At 33.8% G+C, this 15,415-nt stretch overlaps 1 protein-coding gene across 1 annotated transcript; it reads right to left on the reverse strand.

Annotated features, from left to right (window-relative positions):
* Window positions 1-1,006: 1,006 nt before the first annotated feature.
* Window positions 1,007-2,334, reverse strand: LOC105797672 (serine/threonine-protein phosphatase 7 long form homolog). Its single transcript, XM_012627611.2, has 3 exons — window positions 1,682-2,334; window positions 1,515-1,596; window positions 1,007-1,417 (listed from the first exon to the last, which is right to left on the reverse strand). The coding sequence occupies exons 1-3, from the start codon at window positions 2,332-2,334 to the stop codon at window positions 1,007-1,009; spliced, it is 1,146 nt and encodes a 381-aa protein (XP_012483065.2).
* Window positions 2,335-15,415: the final 13,081 nt, after the last annotated feature.

Raw genomic sequence — 15,415 nt, forward strand, 5'->3', positions numbered from 1 at the left:
AGAGAATGAGTTCCCCGTCCTGCCTGACCTATCTACGTGGGAGGTGCCGCCGATGACTTTTTGAGCTTCTCCCAGACAGAGGGCTACGGAGGAATCCAATAGGTCATCCGCAGTCAAGTAGAATCCGTAATGAGATGGACATTAGGGAGAAATCTAACGGAAAGCGTTGTGAAATATGCAGGTTAAGTGGTCATAGCCGGAATAAATGCCCTAACCGAAACTTTCATGTTGGACAGTCGTCCGGATCGGGTCGAAATTGAGCTAATGCTGTAAAATTTTTATGTATATTGTTATAAAAAGTAATTTAATTAATAATAAATTTTATTATTCGGCTTATGCTTACGCTTAAATTGTATCCAAATTGTTTCCAGATTAAGTTATAAAATACCATGTGCGCATTTGGAATTATTAAGATTATATCAAAAATAGAGGCATTCATAATTCGATTCAGCTGTAATATAATGAAAAAATAGAATAATGGATATTTATACAAAAAATTCAGAAGTAAGCAAAAATTAAAATAGAAATATTAAATTTATACAAAAAGTGCATTAAACCCCTAAAATTGATGGTTCAATGGTGTTGTCCTGGGGGTATACCTACGCGGAGGTCGACGCTCACGGCCTGGGCGATGACCAACATCCTCATCGTCTACAGGTGGGGGTGTGGCAAATATAGAGGAAAGGTCCTGTGGCTCGTTCGCCGCCGACGAGCTTGAACCGGAATGAGTCCCATAATCCTGCGGATATGAGTCGGACGAGTCGGGCATGCCGTACTGCGGTCGGAGGGATCCAAACAGTTCAAACTCGTAGGCGTATTCTCCCTCTGTGAAGCTCAGATAATATTCACCGCCCACCAAATCCGGACGATAGCCATGTGAATCCACATTTGACTGTGATTGTCCGGGATCTGGCTGTGGGTCTTGCTCGGACACTGCTGGTTGTGGAGAATAATATGCCATCGCATCCGGATCCATCGAGCTCGTTATGTTCGATCCCCCAACTTGCTACACGTACGGGGGGATTACAGTCAACTGGCCTCCAAGTAAATATGGCTTCCCGCAACTATAATACCATTGTGTATACTCTAATGATGGTTGCAAGTCGGTAGCCATAACCATCTGAGGAATTTGGCGCAATCGATCGTTCCACAGTGCAACTAATTTTCGGTACTTAATTCCCCAATCCAATTGAAATCTTCCTCTCTTTGTCAAGCTGTGATCTTCCCCCACCTGGCACGGCAGATCCGGGATAGGTTGGATGCAGCCAAACTGCCGAAGCACTCGATCGCCGTGATACCACTCGACGACGTTGAAATTTATAATTAGTGTGTTAGTGCACCATATGTGGGAATCAACGAGTGCGGACGAGGGTACAACATTTGTAATTTCTGGCCTCCGGTATGGCATCCATATAAACTGCATGAGTAATAACATTGTAACGAGTTAGACCGATAACATGTGAGTAAGATATAGAAATAGAATAGATGTCATGAATATTTGAATAGCAGCTTACCCCTTCCCGGGCATGCTGTTCAATCCTGAGGCGGTATATCGGGACATCACACGACCTCCCAATGCCTGGACGGGTCGTCCACCTACAAAAAATAGTATAGGGTTTAGGGTTGGTAACATTACTCAATATATTATGACCATAAATAATGACAATTTATATTTTATCACCTGAGTGGCAGTGGATACAGATACGGTTGGTGACTAACGGATGCCAAAAACGGCATCCGATAAAGCGCCCAGGACTGCAGCAGTATGAGGCATCTGCCGATGTCTTTAACATGCAGCTCTGTCACCTGACAAAGCTCCCGGTACAGCGTTGCTAGAACGGCAGAACCCCAGCTATACGACCTAGCAGTGGACAAATCAGCTAGCAGGGGCAAGTACGACAAATGCACACTGTCGCTGTTTGCATCAGGCATGATTACTGCCCCTATCATATGCATGATGTACGCTCGAGCAGCGCACATCAACTCACCTTCAGTGGCGGTCGCTGATAATTGTCCAATTTTGGCTTTTAGCCATGTAAATTTTATGCCGGAAAAATATTTATCACCGTCCTCTGGCGGCTCTCCTAGGAGTTGATAGCAAAGTGCAGCCGGATCGGTAAATGAAGATACTCCCGTTACGGGACTCCCGTCAATTGAGAGCCCAAGCTGCAATGCAACATCCTCCAAGGTCACCGTGCACTCCCCACACGGCAAATGGAAAGTGTAGGTCTCCGGGCGCCACCGCTCCACTAGCGCAGATAATAAATCAAAGCGCAAGTCGGAGGACCGGATCAATGCTACTGACCCAAATCCGGCTAGCTCCAGGTACAGCATCAATCGTGCATCCAGAGCTTCCTTTAAAACACTCACACGTCCCCTTAATACTTGGAACGAGTCCTGATAGTGTTAAATTACAGAAAAAATATTACGATAACATAATTTATTTGTATATACTGCGTATATCCTTTTTAAATAAATAGATATCGTGATTAACAAATAATAAATCATACCGCGTTATTAACCGCATCAGATATGTCTAATATCGCTTCGAATCAATCGAGCCATTGCGATGCCTGCAAGTTGAAAAAAAAGTTAGTAAAAAAATCTTACTTCGGCCATTTATTCGTATTTTTTTCTCCGCATTTTATTCATTTAAAAAATATCATAATTTCTAATTTTATAATTTTACATTATTTCAGTACATAATGTTTGAAATTTATTAATTTAGTGTGTTATTTAAATAAATTTGATGTAAAAAAATAACTCTTACCCCGCCCTTTGCTCGTATTATTTTCTCGATTTTTATTACTTTAAATAAAAATATATTATTCTCGTATTTTATTATTTTATATTATTTCAGTACATTTTCTTTGAAATATTTTGTATTAATTATTTTTGAATTTAAAAAAGTTAGTAATACACTCTTACTTCTGCCATTTGTTCGTATTTTTTCTCCGCATTTTATTATTTTAAAAATATCATAAGCTTAGTCTTTTATAATTTTACATTATTTCAGTGCATAATGTTTGAAATTTATTAATTTAGTGTGTTAAAGGGGAATAAAAGAAAATAATAAATAAGGAAGGATTAAAAGGCAATCAGCCACATATTGGTGCCGCCTTTTTATTCCCCTCCATCACCCTCTTTTTTTTTCCTCTATTATTTTGGTAAATAAAAAAAGTTTATAATATTTTGGTATATTTTTTTGTAATATTTTTGGTAAAAAACCCGAAACAAAACCCTTTCCCCTGCCCTTTGGTCGTATTATTATTTTCCCGATTTTTATTACTTTCAATAAAAATATATTATTTTTATATTTTATTATTTTATATTATTTCAGTACATTTTGTTTCAATTATTTGTATTTATTTCTGAATTTTGTTAAAAATTTACTAATACACTCTTACTTGACCATTTGTTCGTATTTTTTATTCGCATTTTATTATTTTAAAAATATCTTAATTTTTAATTTTATAATTTTACATTATTTCTATTTATTATGTTTGAAATTTATTACATGTACATTTTTCGCATTTTATTATTTTCGATAAATATACAACTCCGTCTTTTCTTTTCGTATTTTATGTTTTCTTAAACATATTTCTTTGTCATTTTACTTTTAATGATATTTTCCTAAAATTTTAATTTCAAATTCTAAGTAAATTTCATAAAAAATCCTAAACAATGTACATACCATTAATTTTTCATTCTAAATATATTTCATAAAATATATATGCTAAATAAAATAATAAAATAAGTATAATGTACATAACATAAATTTTAAACACACAAATATTACAAAAAATGAATTTATAAAAAAATTACCTTTTTTTTTTTTTTTCCTTCCTTCCCTCTTCTTCTTTTTTTTACTCTTCTCCTTTCCTTTCCTTTTCTTTCCTTCTTTCTTTCTTTTTTCTTCTCCTTTCCTTTTCTTCTTCTGTCATTCTTTTTTTCTCTTCTCCTTTCCTTTTCCTTCCTTCTTTTTCTTTCTTTCCTCTCCTTCCTGTCTTTCTTTCTTTCTTTCTTTCCCTCTCCTTCTGCCCCCCACCACCGACCCCCCTATTATACATTGGTGCCGCCAATGGCATTGGCACCATTGGTGCCGCCAATGCCATTGGCGTGACCAGTGTCCCGTCACATCCGACAGCCTTTTTTCAGGTTTTTTTTTATATATTTTGGTAAATAAAAAAAATATATTTTTTGGTAAATAAAAAAAGTTATAACATTTTGGTTATTTTTTATTTTTTTATAATATTTTTGTAAAAAACCCAAATTTTACCCTATGATTTAGACATGTTACAATTCAGATTTAGACAGGTTTTGAATAGATTAACAATTAATTATGATATTCAGCTTAACACGATGGAGTATCAAGTCTTTTTACAAAATTGTTTGCTTGCTGCTACCATGCACGAACAAGAAAAAAAATGTGTGGTTAAGGATTCCACAATATGGCAATATTTGCTAATGCCAAATCCAATTCCCAACACATATTTCTTCGATCACAACTTCTTTTGCCTATTGCTAAAAGTTAACCCAAAGAAAAAATCAATTAAAATGCTCGAAATATTATCTAGTGGAATAAAAGAACAACAAATTTAAGATATCATTATGTGGCCTAATGTTGTAAAGTGGACATTTACGCTACAACTCACATATTTGGTAAACAGGTTAAACGCCAGAAGAATGGCATATTATTTGGCAAACAGTCTGAAGTACAAGCCAAAGTGATGGACAGTCTAAGTGCAAGTCAAAGTAGCGGATAATCCAAGTGCAAATTGTCCCGAAACTTTTGATACAAGTCAACAAGTTGTCAACTTGTTTAAAAAAGCAGTCAAATTATTTTATTTATCTTTAATTTGATAGGTTAATGTAATTGGTGTTTATTAGGAAAAAATCAGTCAATGAGTGATCCTATGTACCTAAACATGCCAACTTGTCAAGTTGCAGTTAGTAAAATTTTCCTATTTAAGTGTATACTTTGTATGTAAACAAATGTATTGGAATGAAAAAAAAAAACAAGTTAGTTTTGATTGCTAAAATTTGATCTATCCATTTTTCTTTCTTAGACAAAAAACCAACATCTTATAATTGTTGGGACCTTAACTGTCCTTGTATTTGAAGTTTCTCCTCATATTTGAACAATTCCTTGAACAGCATGTTTTGTATCCTTTGTTCAAACAACTATCTGGACAAACCTTTGAATAGTAGTTTGGACATGCCTTTAGGACAACTAAATGCAATATAAAGTTGGCATTTTGCTTCGATCTTTTTGGATTGTTACACTATCTACAAATGATCCTCAAGCCATGTTTTATTATATATTGGTTGCTGCTAATCGAAATTGTGAAGAGTAGAAGGAGAATGGATTAACAATTCCATGTCAAATCCTTATCATTTTACTTGGAGACCAAGCTGGTTGTTTTTAGTTGGAGATGAAAAAAATTTATAGGATAATTATTGAAGATAATTAAAAAGATAAATTTAACTTTTAACTAAGAGTTTTATCTGATCAAAAGTTACTTAGAGAAGTTTTCATTATTGTCCTATAAATAGGCTGCATTGTCGCACATGTTAAGGTGTTGATGATTCTTTGTGTATCTTGTACTCGATATTTTTGCACTCTTGTGTTATGATTTGTTGGAGAGTAAACCTTATTGTAATTAATGTTGTTTGCGGTGCGTGATTTGTAACAATTAGGGTGTTGGGGTTGCAATTACTTGTTTATGTATTGCTAGATTGGGCTTTAGCCAATAGGAGATCTGAATAATTGTTGAATAAAATCATTCATGTTAGAGTTGTGTGACCCAAATTCTAAGAGATTGCTTGCAAGTCAAGTTAAACAAAATATATTTTCTTTTTAGAAGATATAGTATTTATTAGTATAATATATTTATCATTTATTAGCATAATTTATTTGACCTACGAATTTAACCGATAAATAGACTCTTTTACAACCTTAGAAAACATACCCATTAAAATATTAGAACTCATAACACTATTAGAGAATTTTGTGTTTACATTTTGAGGGTTCTTTATTTTTGGGTTTCGAGGTTTAGTTTTTTATCTCCATCTTTTGTACTCTTTGTTCTTTTGCCATTATAGTAAAATTATCTTTACCCATGATTTTTTATCCTTTTTGGAGGAGTTTTTCCACGTTAAATTTGTGTGTTCAATTTTTCAATTTTTTCCACTATTTTTACTTGTTCGTTGTTTAATCAGGTCGACCCTCAACAAGTGGTATCAGAGCTAGTTTAATTTTTTGTATATCAGCCCGTTTAAAGATGGCAACAACAAGGTTTGACATTGAGAAGTTCGATGGTGTCACAAATTTCAATCTGTGGCAAGTTCAAATGTTGGAAATTCTAATTCAGGTTGGGCTAAAAAAGGTCATTACCGAGAAAAAGCCTGGGAATCTAGATCAGATAGAATGAGAAGAGCTTGATGAAAAGGCCCTATTTGCAATCCAGTTGTGCCTCGCGAGGGCATTGCAGGAGGTATTGATGGAGAAAACCTCAGAAACTCTTTATGCGACTAAGTTTCTGGCTAACCGTTTAATGTTGGAACAACGTCTATTTACGTTTTGCATGAATGAAGGTGAGCTTCTTAGAGATCACATTATTCAATTTATTTCTCTTTTGAATGATTTAAAGAATGTTGAGGTTAAGATTGACGATAAAAACCAGACTATGCTATTATTTTGCTCTTTACTCTTTTCATACAAGTCTTTCAAGGAGACCCTGATTTATGGTAGAGGCAAACTCTCGTTTGAGGATGGGAAGGGTCATTTGTTGAGTAAAGACAAATTCAAAAATGAGTTTGGTTTAGATAGCAAGGCAGATAGGCAAGCTTCCGTTTTGGTAGCATCAAAGAAACGAGACAAAAGGTGTCGCTATTGTAAGAAGTTAGGTCACGTCAAAGCAGATTGTTATAAACTGCGAAATAAAAAGGTTGCTTAGAGTAACGAGAAAGATGTAGTTGGTGCTAATTTGGTCGATGAAAGCGGTGATAATTTCTTGTTAGTGTTAACGAGCAATAGCTCCAAGTTTACGTTTGAGTGGATCCTAGATTTAGGATGGTCTTACCACATGTGTCCCTACAAAGAATGATTCTTCATATATAGTTCAGTTGAAGGTGGATTTACGCGTATGGGAAACAATTCATCTAGTAAGGTAATCGGTATTGGTACTGTCAAAATTAAGATGCACGATGAGACGATTAGAACACTCTTAGATGTTAGGTATGTACCTGATTTATGAAAGAATCTCATTTTCTTGAGTATTTTAGACTCGAAAGGTTGCAGAATCAACATCGAGTCGAACGACATTAAGGTGTCTCATGAGGTTCTTGTTTTGCTAAAAGGTAAAAGGACCGACAATATTTATATTCAAGAAGGTTCTACAATGACCGGTGAAATCGGATGTCCCTCATCCGTTACAGAGTCGAAGTTAACTCGTTTAGAGTGGAGGCAACTTGGTCATGAGAGGGAAAAATGTATGACTGTTTCGATGAAAATAGGTTCTCTTTTGGATAAAAGTTTTCAAAATTTAGGGCATTATGTTCATGAAAATCAAACTCGGGTTAGTTTTGATTTTGCAGTGCATAAGTCGAAGGCTAGGAGTCTTCCAGCTTCTAAGCACAAATTCAACTCAGTTAATTCCCTGCATAGTTCAAGATAGGTCTGTGGCGGGCTTTGGCAAATATGACGTTGTGAGAATTCATGTCAAGATAGAGATTGTTAGAGTTGTGTGACCCAAATTCTAATAGATTGCTTGCAAGTCAAGTTAAACAAAATATATTTTCTTTCTAGAAGATTTAATATTTATTAGTATAATATATTTAGCATTTATTAGCATAATTTATTTGACATACGAATTTAGCCTATAAATAGGCTCTTTTACAACCTTAGAAAACACCCTCATTAAAAGATTAGAACTCATAACACTTTTGGAGAATTTTTGTGTTTACATTTTGAGGGTTCTTTATTTTTGGGTTTTGGGGTTTAGTTTTTTGTCTCCATCTTTTGTACTCTTCATTTTTTTCACTATAGTAAAATTATTTTTGCCCATGATTTTTTATCCTCTTTGGAAGGGTTTTTTACGTTAAATTTGTGTATTCAATTTCTTAATTTCTTCCATTATTTTTGCTTGTTCATTGCTTAATAGGGTCAATCCCCAACAATTCACTAAGTCGGGCTGCACAGAGTAAGATTGATGAATTCGAACTGTGTTAAGAAATATTTTGTGCTGATTTCTCTCCTTACCTTACTCTCTGTTTATAAACTGTTGTTAAATTACCTTGTTCATATGTGTGTTCAAACATCTATCCAGACAACATTTGGGACATCAATTTGAACAAAGAGCAAACTGATTTTTGTTTTTTTTGATAACATATTAAAAATTAAAAAATATTTAAAATTTCTTATAAGCATCTTAACCTCTTTTTTTTTGAGTTCTCCATTGAAATAAAGATATTTATTAGTGCAAAGAGTTGTTGCATTGCTTACTGCAGCATGGGCAAGAACCTAATTTTAGATTTCATGTGTTGGCAACTTTTTACATAGATTTATAGAAATAAATATATGAGTAAAATAACTAGTTAATTGTCTAAAAGGAAGCCAGAAACTACGAGACTCCATACTACATGAGAAAACTTTTAAACGAATGAATAATAGAAGCAACTTATAGGGGATTGTTCTAGTTAAAGATAAACACAACATCTTATCCCTATTTTAAGGAAACTAAATTGATCAGCTTATTGAAGCTATACACGCACTATTTATTCATAGAAAGCTTCATTTTTTAATGTCTTTATCGAGCCAAATACACAATATAGTTTATTATTAGGAACATTTTATGTGTACAAATAATTTGTTATTTGACAAATGATTATAACTCTCAATAAGAGAAGCTAGGTGAAGGAAAAGATTCACACTAAAAGTTAAATAATAAGGCTGCAATATTTGAGTAATAGGCTAGGCTTAAAAATTGGTTGTACTGTATTTTAATAGTGGATTCACCTCTAGACAAAGCCGTATAAGCGTAGGCTTACAGTGAACAACGAAAATAATTAGTAGTGTTTTTTTTTCTTATTTGTTATCACAATTTGTTCTAACAAGTACTTACAACAAGTATGTGCAATAAGTTAATATCAAATACACTTTTAATTGATATTAGAGGCTAACACTTGAAGAAATTGATGCAATCTCATGTCTAGTTATTGATTTGGATTCAATGAAGGAAGGTAACTCAACATCAAGACCACCACTATTGGACAAGATAAACTATTCCTACTAGAAGGTTATGATGTAAGCATTCATCAAATCTATTGATGAGAAAGCCTAGAGAGCCAATTTAACAAGATTAGGGCCTAGTAAAAAAACAAAAATAAGATAAAAATAGTAAGTCTATAAGCAAAATGGACTGCAAAGGAGGATAAGATAGTAAACTTCAACTCACATGCATTTAATGTTATTTTAATGGTATTGATCCTTAAGAATTTAGGTGTATCTCCAAGTGTATTTCTACAAGAACATCCTAAACAGTACTCAAGACTACTCATGAGGTTGAAAATACAAATGTTAGCAACCAAGTTTGAAAATCCCATGATGTCTGAAAATGAAACTATATTCGAATTTCATGTAAAATTATGTAACGTCACTAATGAGGCTTTTGCACAATTGAGGAATATTCAAATGAAAAGTTGCTTTATAAAATATTAAGATTTCTTCTTGAGAGATTCCCTCTAAAAGTCACAGCCATAAATGAGACAAAAAATATTAGCACAATATATGTTGATGAGCTTATTGGATCTTTATAGATGTTTGAGATGAATCTTGAAAAAGCAAAATGAGACATGATCAAAAAAGGAAAATATATAACTATTGAAGAATAACCTAAAGAAAATATAAGAGAGATCCAATGACATTAATGTTAGGGATATGGTCACATCTAGGTAAAAACACCCTGAAAATGAAGAAGAAAAAATCTTTTAATATGAGTTAGAGTAATTATGACACTAAAAGCAAGTATGCAAATGATAAAGATCAATCAACTGCGTTGCTTTCATTTGAAAATCAAAAGCAGTGCTTACATATTAAGAGACAGAGTTAGACACCAACAATCAAAGTGATGGTTAAGCAACAGAGATCTAGACACAAAAAGCCTACAAAAACATGTTAGATAAATGGGATATTGTTTGAAATATCAATGATAACGTGGGAGGAGAAATCACTTGCATGAAGGAAGGGAAACAAAAAGTGAATTTGTAAAAGATAAATATGCTCTTATAGTTGATCTTGAAGCCAAGCTTGACGAAGCACAAAGGAACTGGTAGTTGCTTAAACAATTTTGAAGAAATTAGGATCTAGGAATATAGAGATAGATGAAATCTTTGTAGAAAAATGTGAACATGATCATAAAGGACTTAGATACTTTGATAACCCTCAATCTTTACTTTTATAAAAGTTTTTGTGAATGCTAAAGATGTTACAAAACTAGCTGAGATAATCCCAAAAAGTTGAGTAATCAAGCACCTATTTTAAACTATCAAAAGTAAAAGAGCAAATCGATTTGTCACTATTATGGTGTTCCTTGTCATATTAGACCTAGGTGTTGCAACACAACTAAGAACAATAAGAAAAACTGTACATAAACAAGTGTGAAGGAGAAAATATTAGAGAACCCTTCCTGTGGCTCACATTTCTTTAAAAATAACTACATGAAACTTGTGGTGCATTTAGAACAAATGTTTAGACATATGATAGGGGAAAACTATATGCTGAAAAGACTTTCAAAGCTATCACCAAGGATGAGTATTATTTGGAGATGAAAAGAAATGAAGGATCCATGGGAAAGGATTCTAAATTTTAATTGTAACAGCCTGTTTTCAGTGAAGTCAGAATAGTGGTTTCAGAACCACAAATCCGAGTCAAAAAGAAAATTTATTTTAATACTATTGCATGGTCTGCATTATGGTAGAGAATTCATATGAAAATTTTGTTACGAAAATTTTACCATTACATGTTTAATTATAGAAAGGACCAAATTGCATAAAATGAAAAAGTTGAGTTCTAGTAGCTATAGGTATTAAATAGCTATGGAATTCAAAACTTGAGGTTCTTATATGGCAATTAGACCATTAAGAGAAGTTAGTAAATATTTTGATGATTCATCCATGGAAAAATAAGAAAAGAAAAGGATGAAATTGGAAAGTAAAATATGAAAAGATGATAAATAAATAAAATAAGAAAATATCATATTTTATATCATCTTTCTTAAATAAAATCTATGGAAACCCTAGCCATGGAGACTTGAAGAAAGAAAACTTATTTGGCCAAATTAGGTGAGTATTCAAGTCCCGCTTTTAGTAATTTCTATATTTCTAATATCATAATAGCTTAATTTAGTTATCTTGGGAATTAATTTGCAAAGTTATCAATGTACTATGGTTTTCCATGGATGAATATGCATGAATTATGAAATTTATGGTAGAAAATGAAAGGTTGTTGATAGATAAACAACTTTTGTAAAGTGAATTTTGATGAAATTGTGATTTAAGGACTAAATTGTAAAGTTGAAAAATTCGTGAAAACAATTCTAAAATTTATGAAATACATGGGCTGTAAATGTTATATGTAAAAATTAGCTAGGCTTGGAATAAGGATTAAATTGCATGAGTTTCATTTTTCGAGTTTAGGGACGAAATTGTCATTAATTAAAAGTATAAGGGCAAAATGGTAATTTTGCCTAGGATGAGAATTGAATTGAATATAAATTGTATCAAATTGATGTTAAATTCATTTATATAAATCCAAAAAGATCAAATAAAGAGTTAGATTGAGGAAAAGAAAAAAGTGTCGAATTAGTAGATTTTCGTATACGAGCAAGCGACGAAGTAAGTTCGTGTAAATAAATTGTATACATTTATATGTTAAATTTAATGTTGTATTTATATATGAATTGTGAAATTGTTATGTACATGAAATTGATTATATATATGACAATGCCCGATAAATGTCAAGTCCCGTTTGAATATATGAAATTCGATGGATATAGGATTTCCCATATTGGTTGTGATCTTGCATACCATAGCTCGAAAGAGCATCCTGTTATAAGCCCTCTCGAGCTTCTCGTTACATGGTTCCTGCGAGCATTTCGATCGGTATTGATCCTGCATGTGTTGCAGACATACCGCAGCTCTTTGTGAGCGTATTGTTATATGATCGGTATGGATCATGCATATAATGCGGACATACCGCAACTCTTTATGAGCGTCCCAATATAGGCACTTTATAAGTTTCCTGATATGGCTCGCTTGAACTTCCTATTATATGGCTATCCGAAGCTCTTTGATAATAACTCTTCGGAATTACCAGTTAAGCTCAATGAGCTTCCTATTTTAAACTCTTATGAGTTTCTTGTTGTAGCTCGGATAAGCTTCATATTACATGGCTCACATGAGCTTCCTGTTATATGGCTCGAGAGAGTGCTTCCTGATTATGTGCTCTAATGAGTACCTTTGAATATGAATTGACGGATTACAGTTTTGTACACTTCAAGTGTACTATATGTGTATCTATCGATATTTGAAATAAATTCAATGGACAAAGTTCTAACATAGGCTAAACTGAAAATGAGAAGATTTGTCATGAAAATGCACATGTTATATGGAAATATCATATGGAAAGCATATATATATATGAAAGTTATTACATAATGAGCTCATTCATATTCTTGGTTTTTATGTGAATCATTTGACTAACATGATTGATGAAGTTGTGTGTTTATGCTATTAGTCAAATTGCTTGGATGCCATTTATATGTTTATTTTAATGAAAATAAATGGTAAGTTAACTTCCCGTTATGCGAACTTACTAAGCATTATATGCTTACTTTGTTTTATTTCCTCTGTTTTATAATATTCGGAAGCTCGTAAAGTTCAGACATGGGTCGAAGCAACATCACACTATCCTTTAACTCGTTTTGGTATAAAAAGTAAACTTTATTTTAAGTATAATGACATGTATAAGTAAATTAGCCAATATTGGCACACTAATGTTTTGGTTGTAACTAGCCATTAGAATGGCTAGTGTTTGGTATATTTTGATGTAATTATATAAGGCATTAACATGTTTGATATGCTTATTATAATGGATAAATGATGGGAGTTATATAAGTATGTTAAAGAATGCATGAATTGGTAAAATATACATATATGTTAATATGACCAAATAGGTAAGTTTGGATAAATGAATTTAAGAAATGATATGTCATGCATGAGACTTGATATTGTCTGAGTTTATATGTATTAAATTAGTTTAGGAATGTGCTGAATTGTTGATGTGGGTGCAAAGCAAAATGGGTGAGAAATATGGCTTGGGAAATGGCCTTATTTTGTCCACACGGGCAGAGACACGGGCGTGTGTGACACACGGCCTAGCACATGGGCGTGTGTTCTGGCCGTGTGCCCCCTGCATCCTTAAATTTGAGAAACAAAATGCTCAGGTAGTTTGACACGGGCAGAGACACAAGCATGTGTCTCAGCCGTGTGTGTCACACGGCCTAGCACACAGGCATGTGACTTGGTCGTGTGAATCGTACATTTTAATTATGCAAGTCAGTATGCTCACACGGCCTAACACACGAGCATGCGACTCGACTGTATGACTAAGTCAGTATACCACCTAAATTGGGCACAGGGTGGGACACGACCTTGCACCCCTATTTCGAGTGCCCACACGACCTGGGACACGGGCATGTGGCCGTGTGAGCCACACAGCCTGACCACACGGGCGTGTGTCCCTTGCATATAAGGAAAATTTTAAAATTTCACAAAAAATGCTCTAAGTTTCTGGTTTAGTCCTGACATGTTTCCAACGTATAAATTGGGCCTCGAGGGCCCATTTAAGGGACAATATTATTGAATATGCTTAGTTTTCTGAAATGAATAGTAAATTATATGAATTAACTGAATTTGATTTGTAAACTTTGGTAGTACTCTGTAACCCTATTCTGGTGATGGATACGGGTTAGGGCTGTTACATTAATGGTTTTCCAAATCTTAATAATATTTTCCAAATTCAAGGTTTAAAGGTAAATTTAATCATTATTAGCCAACTATTTGATCAAGGGTTACATGCAATATCCACATAAGGTAATTGCGTTGTGATGGATCATAATAACATGCATATCATGAAAGGAGCCAAGACATTAGATGATTGCTATAAAGTTGTTGACCTTCTAAAATGTAATAAAATAAAAACTTAATATCTCAATATAGGGAAGAAGAGGCTTGGTATAAACTATAGAAGTTTCCAAAGGATAATAAAATATGATGCTATTCAACGACTTCTTAATATTAGAAAGTGTAACACCCCGAATTTTGGGCCTAGAAAAAATAGGTTTTGAACAATGGAACAGTTAGGAACTGCACATAAATACTTAGTTGTGCAAGGAAGTGACATAAATAAATGTTTGCTTCAGTGGTTAAGTGATTTAGGAGTGTTTGGAAGTGTCTGAGAAGCCAGGGGTTCAAGCCTTGGCTTATGCAAAATTTTTATTTTAAGTGAATAAAATCCTTGGATCTAGATAGTAGGTTCTTAAATTATTGTGGTTAAAATTTGACACAAAAAGAGCCCGTGGTCTAGTGGCAAAATGGCGTGTTGTGTAACTGTGAGGTCTGAGGTTCAAGTCTTGGGTTACTCAATGGAGTATTTATTTTGCTGCTTGAGTTGTGTAGGTAGTGGAGTTGGATTGAAATATTGGTAAATGGAGTTTGAACTGGTCATAGAGAGAATTGAGGAGGGATATTTGGAGAGATTTGAGGAGAGAATATTGGGATTTGGGGTGATAATAGTAGAAAATTAAAGGATTTTGGGGTTATCAATTGGGATTTTTATTTTTTTTTTCAATTCTTTTCCAAAATTTTAGACGTTTCAATTCTCCCAGTCCCCTGCCGATTTTATTTTTGTTGATTTTCCTTTCTCTTTTCCTCTCTTTCGTCTTTGGCACTTTCCGGTTCGGTGTGGCTCGATTGTTGTTGGTGTTCTTGGTGTGTGTTCTGGTAAGTTTAGTTAACGTGATTAAAATTTAGGTTTTGGTAATCGTTACTAAAGGGGTTGTCTTGTGTTAGGAGAAGATTAAGCGACTGGAGTTCTTACCTAACGGAGTCGTTGTGTGTGGAATCACCAATGTTTAGTTGAAGGTAAGGACTTTAGTTGTTGTTAAAGGTTGCTCATCTTGCTGGGGTTGCAAATAGGTGTTAATTGAGTGACTGATTGGAGTTTTAATTGTTCAACTTTAAGTTCTGCTGGTCTCGAGAGTGTTTCGGCATCAAACCCCATCAGGTGTGTAACAGCACTCTATAAACGATATCGGTGAAATACCGAGAAGTGTGTGTAATCACACCCCTTAAC

Source organism: Gossypium raimondii, chromosome 9 (assembly GCF_025698545.1).
Source record: "Gossypium raimondii isolate GPD5lz chromosome 9, ASM2569854v1, whole genome shotgun sequence".
NCBI lineage: Eukaryota > Viridiplantae > Streptophyta > Magnoliopsida > Malvales > Malvaceae > Gossypium > Gossypium raimondii.

Coding starts and splice junctions, on each gene's coding strand:
- LOC105797672 (XM_012627611.2), bottom strand. CDS start 2,334: ATGCTGTACCTGGAGCTAGCCGGATTTGGGTCAGTAGCATTGATCCGG. Junction 1,597..1,681: donor CTGTATCCACTGCCACTCAG/GTGATAAAATAT, acceptor TATTTTTTGTAG/GTGGACGACCCGTCCAGGCA. Junction 1,418..1,514: donor AACAGCATGCCCGGGAAGGG/GTAAGCTGCTAT, acceptor TTACTCATGCAG/TTTATATGGATGCCATACCG.